This window comes from Nicotiana sylvestris, chromosome 8 (assembly GCF_000393655.2).
Source record: "Nicotiana sylvestris chromosome 8, ASM39365v2, whole genome shotgun sequence".
Taxonomy (NCBI): Eukaryota; Viridiplantae; Streptophyta; class Magnoliopsida; order Solanales; family Solanaceae; genus Nicotiana; species Nicotiana sylvestris.
This window is the reverse complement of record NC_091064.1, coordinates 214,076,099-214,093,493: the sequence shown is the minus strand read 5'-3', so window position 1 is coordinate 214,093,493 and position 17,395 is coordinate 214,076,099. Positions and strand designations below refer to the sequence as shown.

The following is a 17,395-nucleotide window of genomic DNA, read 5'->3' as shown; positions in this document are numbered from 1 at the left end:
CCAACTCAATTCACTACAGGCCTTAAGCAGACAAAAATTAAACTGGAAAAGTAACTCCATTATTGTTGAGAACTAGAGCTTTAAGCTTAAAGTGCACTTATCTTAAAAATCTATCTACAAGTTAGCACCATAAAATTTTCAGCAAAATATAGATGCCTTCTCAACTGATTTTAATCAATAACCTAAAGTAGAAGTGATAATGATGCAAGCTTTGAATACTCATAACATAAACGTTAGATAAAACTGTGCATGACATGTGCACGTATTGTACACAATTTTATTAAGCAACCTATAATGTCTCTTAAGGATGGTAATTTGAGCCCAAACCTATTTAATTCACACAAAGATTAATAAGTTGGGCTACAAATATTTTAACTCGTGAATCTATTTGGGCTAAGCCAAGTTAACTCATTATTTTTTATAGCACGTCCAGACCCATGAAGTAGCACGAATGCAGCAACACAAAGGGATATTGTGTCTACATTTCGTTATATCAAATGCAAATCCAATTAACATATAAGATTTTGCACTTTCCATCTTCTAATTAATTTTACCAGAATAATTTTGCATTTTGTGATACCGTAGAACTTTGTTGAATAATAGTGGGTATCTTATTAGATAAAATTAGTGATGCGCGTTATATTAGACAACTAGCTACTATATTTTTCCTGTTGTTTTTTAATAAGTATTATATTAACTCGTTGCTTCTTTCTACCTTTGTTTTAAAAGGCAAAATTGGGACTTGCTCGGGGCTCGCCCTAAGGCGGAGCACTCGTAAAACGCGTCTGGACTTATGTGTGGGACTTAGTTCCATGAGACTTACGCCTCGGTCATCAGGGCTTATGCTCCGGACACGCCCATCGCCCAGCGTATTGGGCTCGCCTAATAGAACTTTATGTAATTTTATGTAATTAACCTTGTAAATCCTCAAATTTTCTTAATAAACCGTTGACTATTCAAAATTATTTTTTTCCTAATTGTAAATTATTAAGTTGAGAGTATTTTATGTCATAATTAAAATAAAATTATTGCACGTTATCTACTAAGACTGCTATGATAGTTAATTTTAAGTAAATCTTTCATTTAAAAAGTATTTATTTATTAACTTTTGTTATGTCTTTACTATATAATAGTCCATAATTCTTTTTATGATTATTTTTCTAAATATTATTTTTTTCACGTTTACGAGATACAATACTTATTAATTTAATAGCTCAATATTAGCTAGTAACTATTTATAAATAATTAGTTATCATGGTATTATATGGTGAATTATGTGTCACTTTATTAACTTGTTGAAACTTACAAATGAATGGTGCTTGAGAATCATATTTAAATTGTGAATTATGTTTTTATATAAATTCTCTTTCAAATAAAAAGTATATTAAATAAAAGGAGTATTTTAAAAAAATAACAAATTATAATATTGAAATTCTTTCAAGATTCATTACTCCTTACGAGATACATATAAGATTTCGTATCGAATATATTACTTTTGATGTTTGAGTTGTAACGACGTTGCAGCAAATTTGCATATTATGATATATGTCATACTTTTCGTATTATTCGTAGTTGAATTATAATTTATAAATATTTTAAATAGGTTATTTGTTATATTTTTGTGATTTTAATGTAATTTTATAATTATTTTTTATTTTGTACTATCTTAAAATTCTTGAAATTAGTAAAATTTAAAGATCCGTGGGACTTACGCCCTATGTCTCAAGACTTACGCCTCATGTCTTAGGGCTTATGCCTTGCTTCTTCAGAGGTAAAACGTCTCGCCTCACGCCCCCGCCTTTTAAAATATTGCTTTCTACATATGTTAAAGTTTTCCTTTTTGGGTCTCTTGCGTGGATTCCCTTTAGTCAAGTACTTATATATTGTAAGAGCAGCTGGTCAGTGAAAACAAACAAACTAATTAGACTTTTTTAAAATTGAATATTAAGGAAAAATACAAATATTACTTTATTAGCTTGTTTTAGGTTGACTGATACATTTAATTTGAGAATTAAAGAGTAAAACAAAGCTGATAAATAGACTTACTGAGATATTGAACCCTCATAACTTTCCCTATGTTTTAATTTGCAGAAAGAGAATACCTGATATTGAACTAGCGTAAAAAAAAAAAAAAAAAAAAAAAAAAACTCGTAACTATTAGCTTAATCAATTTAGAGATTAAGAGAACAGAGACAAAAATAATCAGTTTAATCTTCCTCCCTTTAAATTTAACTTGTATTAGTTCTAAGCTATAAACAAATTGGACACTAGCTTGATTAAAATATGTATTATTTAATTAAATTTTATAATTACGTTAAATTTTCTCTTATTGAATCCAAATTAGGATCCTTATTTCCAAATTATGCCTAAATGTAGGTACAGTTTTATCTCGTTTTTAGGATTGAATGTATTGTTTAATTAAATTTTAGGAAATTTTATAGTTATGTTAATTTTATTTTGGGATTTTTACATACCTAAACACTATTGGAAACTTTATTACCCTCCTTACTCAAGTTTCACTTTAATTACCTTCTATATACAAAATTACCAATTATGTACATTTTTAGGATTTAAGGAAAATTAATCAATTCCTACAATTATTGTAACGTACAAATCCCACTCCCCCCCCCCACGTTTTTCTCTCCGTATCCCACTCTCCCCACGTTTCTTTCTCCACATCCCCCCCATGTATCTTGTACAAGAGAGCAACAATTCCACCATTGACAACCATAAAAAAACTTTGAAGCTTTGAATTGGGTTTTCAAATTTGGGTTTTCAAAAAACATTATTTGTTTGAATTGGGTGTTGTTGCAAAGAATTGGAATTCTCTCAACGTCTCTCTCTATCTCTCAATCCCTAATTTCAGTAATGTAAAGAAAAGGAAAAGAGAGCAGCAATTCCATCATTGCAGCCATTAAAAAGCTTTGAAGCTTTGAATTCGAATTTGGGTTTTTAAAAACCATTATTTGTGTGGATTGAGTGTTTTTGCAAACAAATGAGAATATGATTTGGAGTTTGTATCTCAATTTTGAGGGTGTTTTGGTGAAGATTAGCGTCACGACCCGGATTTTCTCCCCTCGGGAGTCGTGATGACGCCTACTAGTGAAAGCTAGGCAAGCCAACCGTTTGAACAATTTACCTTTTTCCCATTTTTAAATCCTTTAACAATTACGAACCAGCAGTTTATAAACAACAAAATTTGAACAAGTGGAAGAAACAAATAATACCATTTAAATATTTTCAATACAATTTCTTAAACACAGACTACCCAGAACTGGTATCACAACTTCACAGACGGTCTAAGAATACTACAAACAAGGTCCGAAAAATAAATACGACATTGTTTCTGAAATACATAAATGAAACAGGATGAAATGAAAGAAGGAGACGTCAGGGCTTGCAGGACTACCTTAGATCTCTGAATGGACTGAAGGCAGCAACCCAAAGCTACGGTCCGTATGCTCCAGTACCGGGATCTGCACACAATGCAGAGTGTGGTATCAGCATAACCGACCTCATGTGCTGGTAAGTGCCTAGCCTAACCTCAGCGAAGTAGTGGCGAGGCTAGGACCAGACTACCAAATAAACCTGTGTAGTTAAATCATATACAGCAGAAAATAAAAGCAGAAACATACAGTTAAGGATGGGAGGGGGAAACATGCTGCGGGGACATCGAATAATAACAGAATAACAATAAATAAATATGAGGATCACCACAATTCAATTGAAAATAGGAAGGGGGAATCATGCTGCGGGGTACATCAAGTATCAACAAAAAACCAACAATTAAATGTAGAGAAACCATAACTCAGTTATCAATAAAAATCTGGAAACCAAAGACAAGTGCATGGCATCACCCTTCGTGCTTTAACACTCTCTCCCCAAAACAATACACGGCATCACCCTCCGTGCTTTAACACTCTCTCACCAAAACAATGCACGGCATCACCCTTCGTGCTTTACACTCTTCCTCACCCAAGCAAGAATCACAAAATAATTAGGGCAAGGGAATCAATAACATCACAATAAATTCAAATAACAACAGAAAATCAGTAAATAAACGTAAAGAACACCATAACTCAATTATCAGCAACAATTAGGAAAATCAGGGACAAGTGCACGACATCACCCCCAGTGCTTTTACTCTTGTCCTCACCATAAAATCAATATAATTGGCACGACATCACCCTTCGTGCTTTTACCTCACATAATTATGACACAGAATGATCCTTCGTGCATTATTACTTGTATAAAGGCACGGAATGGTACATCGTGCAGCACGACATCACCCTTCGTGCTTTAACACTCTCTTACCAAAATAATGCACGGCATCACCCTTCGTGCTTTAACACTCTTCCTCACCCAAACAACAATCACAAGCAATAAAGGCAAAGAAATGAATAAAATCACAATAAACTCCCGGCAAGGGAAGAATAGTACAACAATCAAATCCCGGCAAGGGAACAATATCAAAATCATCAACATCCCAGCAAGGAAGATAGCGTTAAAAGCAACAACATCCCGGCAAGGGAGACAATATAACAATCCTCTTCTCTTTATCACATTTACTTCACAACTTGAGTCAATGCTCTATAAGGTTCAATTGCCAATTATACTTCCACAATTTATTTTGCAACTTGAGCCAATGCTCTTCAATATTCAAATACCAATATTACTTCCACAAGCTTTGCTCAACAATAGAAATCATCACGTAAGGCATGAACAATACAACGGAATCACAATAATCATAGTATAAGACTCACGGGCATGCTTGACACCAACATATATATACTCGTCATCATGCCTATACGTCGTACTCAACAAATAACACATATCAAATAGTACGCAACTCCTAATCCCTCAAGCTAAGGTTAGACCAAACACTTACCTCAAACTTCCACGGCCAACTCAAGCCTCAAACATTGCTTTTCCTTTAGAATTCGACTCCAAATTACTTGTATCTAGTCCAAATTAATTTAACAACATCAATAAATGCTAAAGAATTCATACCCAATGATTAATTATAGGTTTTCTATCATTTTCCCCAAAAAGTCAAAAATAGATTCCGGGTCCGCTTGGTCAAAACACGAGGTTCAGACCAAAACCCGATCATCCATTCACCCACGAGCCCGAATATGTAATTAGTTTCAGAATCTGACCCCAAAACGAGGTCTAAATTTCAATTATTCAAAAAGTTTTAACTCTACCCAAACTCTCAATTTTTACCATAAAAATTCTTAGTTTTTGCTTTAAAAGTGATGGAAAACAGTAAGGAATTGAAAGAACAAATTTTAGATTTGATTACCTATGATTTGGGGATGATAATTGTTGAAGAAAATCGTTCTTAGTGCTGTAATCCTCGAAAATATGGTGAAGAAGAAGGTCTGCTCGTTTTAAAAAAAGGTATTTATATTAACTGGGCAACAGACCTATGCGTTCGCACTCAGAAGCATGCGTTCGCACTCAGAAGCATGCGTTCGCATAGGGTAAGGGAAACTGGGCAATGCGTTCGCGTGGGGGGAGGTGCAATCGCATAGGGTACTAGCCCTCCCCTCCTCCAGGCCTGTTTTAATGATACGCGTTCACATAGAAGGGAGTGCGTTTGCACAGCTTACCGAGACGAAGCTTCGTGATCGCACAATTAATGATGCATTCGCACAGCACACAAATAGGGCCCCCTGAGACTACACTATGCGATCGTGAACCTACCCATGCGATCGCAGAACACAAAAACCTGGACATCAGCAAACAACAAAAACACCAGATTTTCTAAGTCCAAAAACACTCAGACGCCTATCCGAAACTCACCCGAGCCCTCGGAGCTCCAAACCAAACATGTACACTACCTCAAAAACATCCTAAAGACTTACTCGTGCGATCAAATCACCAATTAACATCTTAAACAACAAATTTAGCATAGAAATCTAAGAAAAATCTCAAAACTTTCAAAGTTTCAATTTTCACAAATACGGGTCCGAATCACATCAAACGACCTCCGTTTCTTACCAAATTTTACAGACACAACTCAAACATCATATTGAACTTGTACCGGGCTCCGGAACCAAAATAAGGGCCCGATACCAAAAATTTCAAATATAATCAAATTTCCAAAAACTCTTATATTTTCAGTAAAACAATTTATTTCAAAAATTCATTTCTCGGGCTTGGTAACTCGGAATTCGATTCCGGGCATAGGCCAAAGTCCCATATTTTCCTACGGACCCTCCGGGACAATCAAATCAAAGGTCTGGGTCTGTTTACCCAAAATGTTGACCGAAGTCAACATAAATTTAATTTTAAATGCCAAATTAACATTTTCATCTCATTTCCACATAAAAGCATTCCGGATATATGCTCGGAACGTGCACGCAAATCGAGGTAAGAAAAAAGGATGCTTCTAAGTCCTCGGAACACAGAATTTACTCGTAAATCAAAAGGTCATCACAGTTAGACTTGATTTTGGCTGAATTTCATATTGAAACTCGAAGAAGAAGAAGAAGAAGAAGAAGACATGATATACATTATATTTACGAAATTGTAGAAAATTGTATTATATATATATATATTACTTAATTATTGTATGAAAGTTGAACAATATTGTATAAAAATTATATTTAAGTTGTATATAACTCAGTAGAAATAATGTAAGAAAATTATAGATAAGTTATAGCTAAGTTGTACAATATATAATTAATTGTATGAAATTTATTTTTACTATGTGTAAATCATATACAAAATATACGAAAGACATTGTATAAATTTTATATAAAATTTGTATTTAAAATTTATATATAAAATTTGTATTTGTATAAAAATTGTATTTAATGGTATGATATTTGTACAAAACATAATGTACTAACTATAGTCAAACAGTGATGGCAAATCATCTATGCATCGTTGATAGCCTCATGGCAGTGTGCATTGAGTTTAAGGTTTGTACTTAATTTCATTTAACAGTAATGAGATACCATCATGCACAGCCTGGTGGTGTTGTGCTTTACGCTTAAGAGTTTTTTTCTTAGTTTTGTTGAACAATGATGGGATATCGTCCTTTTATGATAATTGTTTACTTCAATGTCATGTGTTTTGTGCATTGAGTGAAAGATTTGTGCTTATTAGTGGAACAATTGTGGAATATCATGCTTTGGCAGGTTTCTACTGGGGACCAGGCAAACTATTTTGAAAACAAAGGATGGACGAACCAAATCCCTTGATTGAAATCACAAATAACGGATTGGGAACCTTTTAAGGTGGATTGTAAATATTTTGTAAACAAAATTTATTTATGTCAGGTAATTAACTAAACATGGACATTAAGGATAATAAAATTTTAAATAGTGTATAGAAATGAAAAAATCTCTTTTATTTTTAAAAAGAAGATGGGGCCAGAGTCTATGGTTATTGATTTTGGGCTTGGGTTGGACGGTCATATGGCGTTTGAGATAGGCCTTTGAGCCTTTTGTCTTTTGGAATTTTTTTATTCTTATACATTATTTGAAACCTTATTACGAAAAATGTTCATGTTTTGGTATTTGCCCGACCTAATTACATTTTAATTATAAAATATATACAATCTACCTTAAAAGACTCTTAATCTATTATTTGTGCCTTCAATCAAGGGATTTAGTTACACCCTTTTCCTTTTTCTCTCCTCTCTCCCCTCTTCTTATCAGATTGAACTTATATTTAGGAATTTAGGGAATCTAATCCCTCATATGTGTTTTATAACTTTTTTGCGCCAAAAACTGTAGTATTATTTTTCATAGCATTTTTGTTGACAAAATATTCTCTGATAGGAGTAAACGAAAAATTGTTTACTAGTCTGTTACTTATAGCATTGTCTGTCTGATATTCCCTTTGTTGAAGAATCCTCAGGGACGAGTCATTTCAGATGAATTGTTATTTTTAATTCCAAAACACATGAAAACATGCGACTCAAATTTAAAATTGATCGTTTAGTAGGATATTTTGCATATCAAGAACAATTGAAGATCGAGAAAAACAAATACTACAGTCGAATGGAAAACCCAACTCATTGGCCCTCGATGAACAATTGAACATGATTGCTTTCAGAGCGTCTTTGATATATCGGTATTTGAATGGAAAATCCAACTCCTTGGCCCTCGATGGAACCACCTTCTGCCCATCCAACACCTGAAATACACATTACTAGGCATTTGGACAATATTTGGTTGAAGTTAATGGAAAAAATGAAAGTATAAAAGTATAATATATACATAATAATTATATATTATACAACTTATCTACAACTTTCATACATTAGTTCTACCCAGTTATATACAAATACAATATTATACCACGTAAATATAATTTTTATACAAATTTTATACAATATGTCTTTTGTATATTTTGTATCTGATTTATACATAGTAAAAGCAAATTTCATACAATTAATTATATATTATACAACCTATCTACAACTTTCGTACATTATTTCTACCCAGTTATATATAACTACAATATAATACAACTTAAATACAATTTTTATATAAATATTATTCAACTTTCATACAATATTTAAATAAAAAATATATATAAACAATAGAATACATTTTTTCTACAATTTTAGTACTACAATTTCGTAAGTATAATGTATGTGAGTATGTCATGTCTTCTTCTTCTTCTTCTTCGAGCTTCAATCTGAAATTCAGCCAAAATCAAGTCTAATCTTCACCAAAACACCCTCAAAATTGAGATATAAACTCCAAACCATATTCCCAATTGTTTGCAACAACACCTAATCCAAACAAATAATGATTTTTGAAAATCCAAATTCGAATTCAAAGCTTTTAATGGTTGTCAATGGTGGAAGTTGCTGCTCTCTTTTCCTTTGGTTTACACTACTGGAATTAGGGATTGAGAGATAGAGAGAGACGTAGAGAGCATTCCCAATTGTTTGCAACACCCAATTCAAACAAATAATATTTTTTGAAAACCTAAATTCGAATTCAAAGATTCAAATCTTTTTAATGGTTGTCAATGATGGAATTGCTGCTCTCTTTTCTTTTGCTCTACATTACTGGAATTAGGGATTGAGAGATCGAGAGAGACACAGAGAAAGAGAGAGCCTAGGAGAGAGAGAGAGAATAAGGATGAGAAATAATTGATTCCTAATATAAATGGATCCTCATTTAATTCCTAAAGTGTATATAATTGGTAAATTTGTATATAGGATGTAATTAAATTAAAACTTGAGTAGGGAGGATAATAACGTTCCAATAGTTTATAGGTATGTAAAAATCCCTTGTCTTTTTGGTAGATTAAAGTGCAAGTTGCACATTTGATCGGTCGACCAAAAATAATTCTATTCGCTCGCCAAATAATTCTATATATATACACTACAATGAGTTCAAGCTATGTTATGAATTTTAAGTAATATTTAGATCAAGGTTCAAAACGTAATTTGTATGGTGTTTTATACACGACAAAGAACTTATTGCTCAATAATACAGAAAGCTGAAGAAGTAACACTTTGAATCTAGCCAACATGCCTTTCATTTACTATCAACACTCATCATTTTAGTAAAGAACCAGTTGTTTACAAAGAATCAACAGTAGCATCTCTTCAACTCTACTTTTCCTAGAGACTCAAAATTTACATGAACTCAACCACAACACCAGAAGATTGGGAACGAGATCGAGAGATCAAAAATAAAAGGGTAGAAAAAAAGGAGAATAAGGGGAAGTGCTAGATGATTACATATTTCGTGATATATATACTGTTAACCTTCTGTCAGTTAGGATGAAAGTGCAAGCTCGGCCCACGCCAAAGAAGATGCCTTGAGCTCTGCAGTGATTGAAGTGTCAATGTTGCTCTCTAACATAGCACACAAGTCCTTCATGGAAGTCCTCCTGCTCGAACTCGGGTGGATACAAAGGTTAATCACCTCACAAATCACTTTGAGGTCTTCTTGTTTGAAATGTTTCAACTCGGGATCTACAACATAGGATAATACCTCTGGTACTTCAAGAAATTCCTTAGCCTGCCACATAAAAAGTCGAATTCAGGTCCTCTGCCTGAAAAGTCTATCGCAGATAAAAATCATTGGCACGAAAACAAATGCTTACCCAATCTACTAAGCACCCTTTGTCTTTGCAATATGGAGGTCTCCCACTGATTATTTCCAGTAGCAGTACTCCAAATGCATAAGTATTACCCTGGACGTCGAGATGACGGCCCTCTAGAGTATTTGGAAGGACACATATTGCTCCTTCACTACTGATAGCACCCGAGTTCTTTTCTGATCTTGAAATTATTGACTTCCAACTTTCAAAATCAACAAGCTGACAAATAAAATAAAAAATTTGAGAAGACAAAGTATGGAATGGGAACAATAGTGCATTAGTATGGAATGGGAAACAATTGTGTATCAAGTACTCAGTAATAGTTAAGAGATAAACCGAACAGATGATTAGCACTGTTTTATACGTCAATGATAGATAATGATCTTTCGTTTACCTTTGGAGAAAAATCTTCTGTGAGATATATAGAATTTGAGTTCAGTTCTGATATAGTAAATGGAGGGTCAAGTTCTGAATGTAGATATGTCAGTCCCTTAGCGATACCAATAACTATTTTCATCCGGCGTGTCCAAGATAGGTTGCATCCTTCTCCGTCTGTGACAATTTCAAAGAGTTAGTTCTCGCCTCGAACCATACTGAAGTGGACGTGAAAACCAACTTATTTTACTCACAGTGAAGGTGTTCGTATAATGTCCCATTGGATGCATACTCAAACACCAACATCCTCGTGAAAGGACTACTCTCTCTGCAATAGCCTAGAAGTTTCCCAGTGTTCTCGTGATTTATTCTGGCCAATTCTGCCACCTACGGTGAAGTTACAGAAGTTAGAGCATGGAACTTACAATGCAGCCAGTAGCCACGTAAGATGAAGAAAGAATGAGTTCCACCTCTTTCTGAAAATAAAGCTCTAGATAGGCTGTCCAATGCTCTTCTTTGACACAAAGCGATATTACAGCTATCTCGGGTCCACCTTTCATGGTTCCTTTGTAAACTAAGCTGTCTGGCGAGGATCCAATGATGTTGCTGAAATCCTCACAAGCTACCTCAAGTTCTTGTCTGCTGTATCTTACGACATCTTTCAGCATACTAGTATCTACAAAGAAACATGAGTCATAAATATAAAGCATGAACAGTAAAGCGTCCCATATGAGAAAGATACTTTTTACGAAGTAGCCAGTTCAAGTGCATGGAACTAACCTACGTAAATGGTCATATTATCTTTCCCGCTTCCTGATTTTTTCCAAGGTATGATAGAGGATTTGTTCTTACACTTGTGAAGGCCAGTCACAAGAGCCACGATGAAGAGAGAACCAACCATAACTCCCGTTACCACTTCTAAAGCCAAAAGCCAGGTGGGCTTGGAAGAAGAAGCCTGATGTCTCGGTCCTTCAACAGAAGGGTGCTTAGTATTGACTGTTGACGCATGGCTAGTGGGAGGTGGAGTGCCACCTATAACGCGATATTAAAACAACCAGTTCAGTCTTATTACAATAAATCTAGTTGACTGCTAACTGTTAAGGAAAAAAGTGAAACTTAAAATGTTCAGGTCTCTCAAATAAGTTAGAGATATCAATCCTTCCCGACTGACAGCTGCACAAACAATTCATTCTGTGGAAAATTGTAACCAGAGATTGTTTACTGGCACAAGAGAGAAATGCTCGAGCAGCATTACTTACCACATAGAGAAGCAGAGCGCTGCTTTGGATCTTTATGCTGAAGGCAATTTCCTTGAAAGCTAGATCTATGTCAAAACAAAATAACAGGCATTCAGAAATTATAAAAGGCAATAGAAAACAACAGTTATAGAGCATCAGAGCGATGCTTTGGATATTTGCTCTAGGGACAATTTCATTGAATCTAGATCTACAGCAATGAAAATAACAAGCATTCAGGAACAGAGAAGATAGGTGAAGAATTACGAACTGACTTTGGAAGGTAACCCAAGCACTTTGGTATGCTTCCGATGAGAAAGTTGAATGAGAAATCAGCAACTTTAAGTTGGGATGAACGACAAAATCCAGTAGGGCTGGCACCAGAAGCATACCTAAAAAGAAGTTACAGAAAGTAAAAAAACAGCGTTAAGTAAAAACACATGCAACGAATATAAGGCAACATAAAAAAAAACAGATCATTTCCAAAAACATCATCCTTAAACTTTTGAAACATACATTCTGATTTCTGTAACATCGCTCACTATGGTCAACATTAAGGAATAAAGGAATATCTTGTAGATAAACAGAGAATCATGTATTACTCCTTATCCACATACCAGAAAGTTAAAAGAAAAACAAAAAAAGTACAAGACGTAGTGCATAATCCACTTACATTCCATGTACACCGGATGTAAAATCTGATCCATTATTAGCGGGCACTGTTCCTTGAAGTTTGTTCCTGTCCAGCCGAAGTTCCTCAAGGTATTTCAAATTACCAAGCTCAGCAGGCAATTTTCCTGTTAATCCATTGGATTGTAGGTTTCTGCAGAGACACATACAAGCTAGAAAAATAAGGGAGCTTCAAGGAAGATAAGAAAAGTCTTAAAGTACAAATAAACCAACAAAGATTCGCATTAGACTAACATTTTCATAAGGTTTGTCAGATTGCCAAGCTCACGAGGAATTGGTCCTGTTAGCTGGTTAGCACCCAAATCCAAGACCTTTAGGTTTTTCAACAAGCCAATCTCCTTAGGTATTGTACCAATCAGTACATTTCCATGCAAAATTCTGCATATCGCCAATGCATAACATAAATTACGACCTGAACTATATTACACTTATAAGTACAGTCTATCAGGAAATAACTTACAGTTCTTGCAAAGAAGCGAGCTGATGCAAGTTGGGTGAAAGAAAACCCTTCAATGAAGCACCAGAAATGTTACTGCAAATTATGGTTCCACGAAGTAGTGTAAACGCGAATTAGAGTTTAACTTGAGCCCATAAATCATTTTTAGTTGAGAAAAAATCAATAACCAAATAATACTTCAATGTAAAAAGAACAGCCCGCTCGATACACTAAGCTGTTGCTATGCACGGGGTCCAAGGAAGTGCCGGACCACAAAGGTCTACTGTATGCAGCCTTACCCTACATTTCTGCAAGATGCTGTTTACACGGCTCGAACCGGTGCCTCCTGGTCACATGGAGGCAACTTTACCGGTTACCCAAAGCTCACCTTCCAAATAATACTTCAATGTATAGCACATAAATGGAAGAGACTAGCTCACATTTTTATGACATGATCTTGAGCCATAGAACAAAAGATTCCAGCCCAATCACAAGGATCTGAATCTAAGGCATTCCAATTTGACAAAACCAGAAGAGGGTCTTCATATATAGCTTCCTTGAATGTATTGAGAGCATAAACTGTATCAACAAAGAGTGCCCAATCAGATTCACTCCAATAAACTACATAATCTTAGAATTAGAACAAACTATATCAACACAACAAATACAAGATCTTTCCTAAACAACACTACATAACACCCTGCATTATTGTTAATCCTACAACTAACACTTACAACAATCAAAAAGACAAATTATTGCAACTACAGAACTTAAGTACATCAAGATCTAAGCTTGAATTAATAATACACACCTTCATGTGATGGAAAAGCATCACAGATCATAATTCTCTCAACACTCAAGAACACTGTTAAAACTGATAAGAAAGCAAAAGTTCTCATCTTTCTTCCAATAATTCTCTCAACACTCAGGAACACACTAATTTTTACACAAAACCATAACTGAAAGAACCCATCAGAAGCAATAGCTTCCAAGAACTTCAAGAATCAACCAAAATAGAAAGACCCAAAATGCAAAAAGTCCAAATTTTAAAGAAATGGGGTTATCAAGAAATGGAAAGAAAAAATAAGAAAAGACTCAAGACGGTGGATTTAATAAGAGATGAAAACAAACAAAGAAAAGCTGGAAAAATAAAGATAAAGTTGTCTTTTTTTAGAAGTGAGGGAGAAAAGAGAAAAAAACACTAAAGAAAACAGAATGAAACTTAAGAGTGAATCCAAGAATCTAAATCTGTAACAACCCCTTTAATGGAAACTACTCTTAAGTATCACCTACTAGTTAAAAAATGGGGAAAAACTTGGGTTCAAAGAGAGGTTTGGTGTCAGAAACAGAGACAGTTTATGAGCTGAACAAGAAGAATTTTTGGAAAGGAAATGATTAAATTTATTATGGAAATAAAAGAGAAAAAAGATCAAAGAGAAAATGCAGAAGCAGATAATAGATTGGAGATAGGAAGGAGCGGCGGGCTAAAGGAAGTGTGGGCCTGTACAAGCGTGGCTTTGATGGATGAACTTTCAGCATTTTGTTATCATAATAATACAATTTGCTCTATTATTTCTCTTTTCTCCATCTTATGGTTCTCCACATTTTTTTTTTGAGATTTCACATAATTAATACTTTTTTTAAAATAAACATATTTATTACGAAATTGGTTAATTTTGTCAGTTTACTGTAATCTTTCTTTGTTATTTGGGTTTAGAATCGATAATGAAAACAATCCGGTAAAATTTCACTAAGTGGGGTTTGGAGAAGGTAGTGTGTACGCTGATCTTATCCCTACCTCAATGGGACAGACATGTTATTTCCGATAAAACCTCGGCTCAGAAAGACGGAAAAAAAAATAAGAAGAGACAATATATCATTATCGTTAACGAAAATCATAAAAATAGTAACATCATCATAAAAATCACAAAGTAACTAAAATTGTTGTTGTTGTTGATTGATACGCGATTGAAAAGAAAAATAGTTGAAATTCGATTTCATGATATTTCAAATTTACTTCACTATAGAATCTTTAGCAATCAGTACAAAACTCAACATTTTAGGAGTTTCTAATCAACTATGAAAATTATATATTCATTCATGAAGAAGGATAAGTGCTAACATGGGATTATTCCTTGATCTCTTATTTTTAATTTAATGATTAATGATATTTCCCTTTGTAAACAAAACTACTTGTGTTCTACTAGTGTATTATCTTTGCTTTTATTAGTGCTTTTCACATTATTTGAAAACAGGCAATCATTGTTATTGGACCCAAAAAAAAAGTAAATTAGGTAAAGCTAGTCTTCGATGTGATTGAGATAATCCTTTTTGTTTTTCTTTTTTTTATTAATTCTTTACGGTCGAGGATCTCTCGGAAATAGTTTCTCTACCCCTTAGAGGTAGGGTAAGTTTGGTGAACATTCTATCCTCTCCCGATCCCATTTGTGATTTACTGAGTTGTTGTAATTCTTTACCATGAGGTCACGGGTTCAAACCGTGGAAACAATCTCTTGCAAAAATGCAGGGTAAGACTGCTTACAATAGACCTTTATGGTCCGGCCTTTTCCCGGACCCTGCGCATAGCGGGAACTTAGTGCGCCGGACTGCCTTTTTTTGTTGTCATTCTTTACATCTATATTTCTTTACCCTTTTTACATTTTGATTTTTGTTGATATTGATTTACTCTATTGAGCAACCAGAAATATAGTAGTACCAATTATTTCTAAACCCTATTAATTGTTTTAATGTGTTTGAATGTCCTTGAATTTTCTCTTCTTTGTTTAGTTTTGGTGAGACGAAAATGCATTAAATGTACAAAAGCTTGAGGTAGTACTTAACCACGTCATAAATGAAGTTAAGAAAGAGAGAAAATCCAAGAGACGGCTTGGAACTAATAATTGCATAAAGGAAAGGCAATCCGATTCACTCAAGCGAATGCAAAATTTTAGATTTTTCTAGTTAGAATGGATTGGTCGAGCCTATCCAATCAATAATTATTTATGACTGACTCGATATTCACTTGATTTTTGGGTCATAATGAGCTCCGATCTTAGTAACCTTTATTCTCATCTTGCGTAAGAATATAAGTTTTTTCCCTCAGTTTCTACTCTCCTTGCTGAGAAGCTTCGCCAGAAACAAGCAAGATGAGATCGCTCTACTTTGTAGACAAGGCTTGTTCCGTACTTTCTTACGAGCTCGTGTACTACTTACTCCTATCTCTAAAGGGGCTTATACACTTCACTCGATATCTACTAAACGAGCATTAGAGCGAGCGAGCGAGCGAGGCCCTCAATTTTGTTAACTTTACCGGCTCCGAGGCTCCCCTTCGAATAGCGTAAGCAAGAGACACTAAAATTAGAATAGATAAAAGATATTCACTTGGAGTACATATTCTAAAACCAATAAATCTATATTTCACTTGGACTTTAATTAAATACTTCCTCGTTCATTTTTAGTTGTTTATTTTTGATTTTGTACTCTCGTTAAAAAAAATATATGTATTTTACAATTTCACTCATAATAATTATAGCATTTCAAAAGGTATTAAAAAATAATCTGAAAAATGAGTAGTTAATACTTAACGATAAGGATAAAATTAGAAGAAGAAAAAATTTATTTCTTGATTTATTAAAATGAAAAAGTAAAAGTATTAGGGGTAAAAATGGAAAATGAGGTGTCAGAGTTATGATGAACGGTCTTCGAATATTGCGCAAGCAATCATGTGCCTCATTCTCAGCGCATGTTAGAAACCAACACACACTTTAATCAGTGAGTAGAAGCGGAGACTTGCACGGTTTAATATTTCTATTTTTCAGTGCATTAAATAAAATATTACTCATTTTTAGGAACAATTCATTGAGTAGCCTGTGACATGTTTTTTCAGAATAGTTAGACAAAATTTTAAGCAAATACACAATATACATTTTTCCTTCTAATTTTCTAATTTAGACAAAATATTCGTCACCGATATCAAGAGTTATTATAAGGGAAAATAATCAAATTTATCCTTATACTATTAGTAATCAAAAAGACGTTACCCTCCGTTTGAAATTTATTCTAATACTATCCCCATCGTAAGGAGAAAAAACTCTTATTTTTGTGCTTAAGTGCAGGTGAGTGATTTTAAAACAAATTAATATTAAAGAGTTATTTGAACCTTTTTCTCGAAGAAAAGACAACTAAAATTTACTCATTTTAATGGAGCTATGTTAATGGCAATAGAGGCAGATTCAAAATTTGAACTCTACGGATCTAACATTTAAATTTCTTAACGTTGAAACCGTTATAATTTAATTTATAGGTTCATATTTACTCTTTGTTACAATTTTAATGTGTTTATATACATAAATTAAGCTATGCATCAAATGTAATTGGTTTAGATGTTCTCGGTATTATAACACTAGATCCGCCCTAAATGGACAATTGGTTAATAATAAAGGCGTGAATGAACCAAAAGATTATTTTTTTTTGAAAAGAAAAAGTGCAAATTGTTCAATTTCTTACAGCAACAAAAATGAAAAGTCAAGCCTGTTCAAATTTGAAAATCAGCCTCAAATTCATACTAATTTTT

General features: G+C 33.9%; 1 protein-coding gene across 1 annotated transcript; it reads right to left on the bottom strand.

Moving 5' to 3' along the window:
• Positions 1-9,500: 9,500 nt before the first annotated feature.
• On the bottom strand, positions 9,501-14,249 carry LOC104218807 (probable LRR receptor-like serine/threonine-protein kinase At1g63430). The gene is made up of 13 exons (XM_009769394.2): positions 13,634-14,249; positions 13,263-13,401; positions 12,847-12,918; positions 12,621-12,764; positions 12,370-12,519; positions 11,972-12,088; positions 11,721-11,785; positions 11,242-11,493; positions 10,932-11,137; positions 10,716-10,848; positions 10,481-10,638; positions 10,090-10,305; positions 9,501-10,004 (listed from the first exon to the last, which is right to left on the bottom strand). Exons 1-13 carry the CDS (start codon positions 13,719-13,721, stop codon positions 9,759-9,761), a joined length of 1,986 nt encoding a protein of 661 aa, XP_009767696.1. The 5' UTR covers positions 13,722-14,249; the 3' UTR covers positions 9,501-9,758.
• Between the last annotated feature and the right edge of the window lie 3,146 nt (positions 14,250-17,395).

Bases quoted from the DNA above. Each gene is read 5' to 3' on its own strand.
- LOC104218807 (XM_009769394.2), bottom strand. From the start codon at position 13,721: ATGAGAACTTTTGCTTTCTTATCAGTTTTAACAGTGTTCTTGAGTGTT. The intron at 12,089-12,369 runs GTAAGTGGATTA...ACTTCTTTTTAG, and splicing joins ACATCCGGTGTACATGGAAT to GTATGCTTCTGGTGCCAGCC. The intron at 10,849-10,931 runs GTGGAACTCATT...ACTTCACCGTAG, and splicing joins AGCTTTATTTTCAGAAAGAG to GTGGCAGAATTGGCCAGAAT.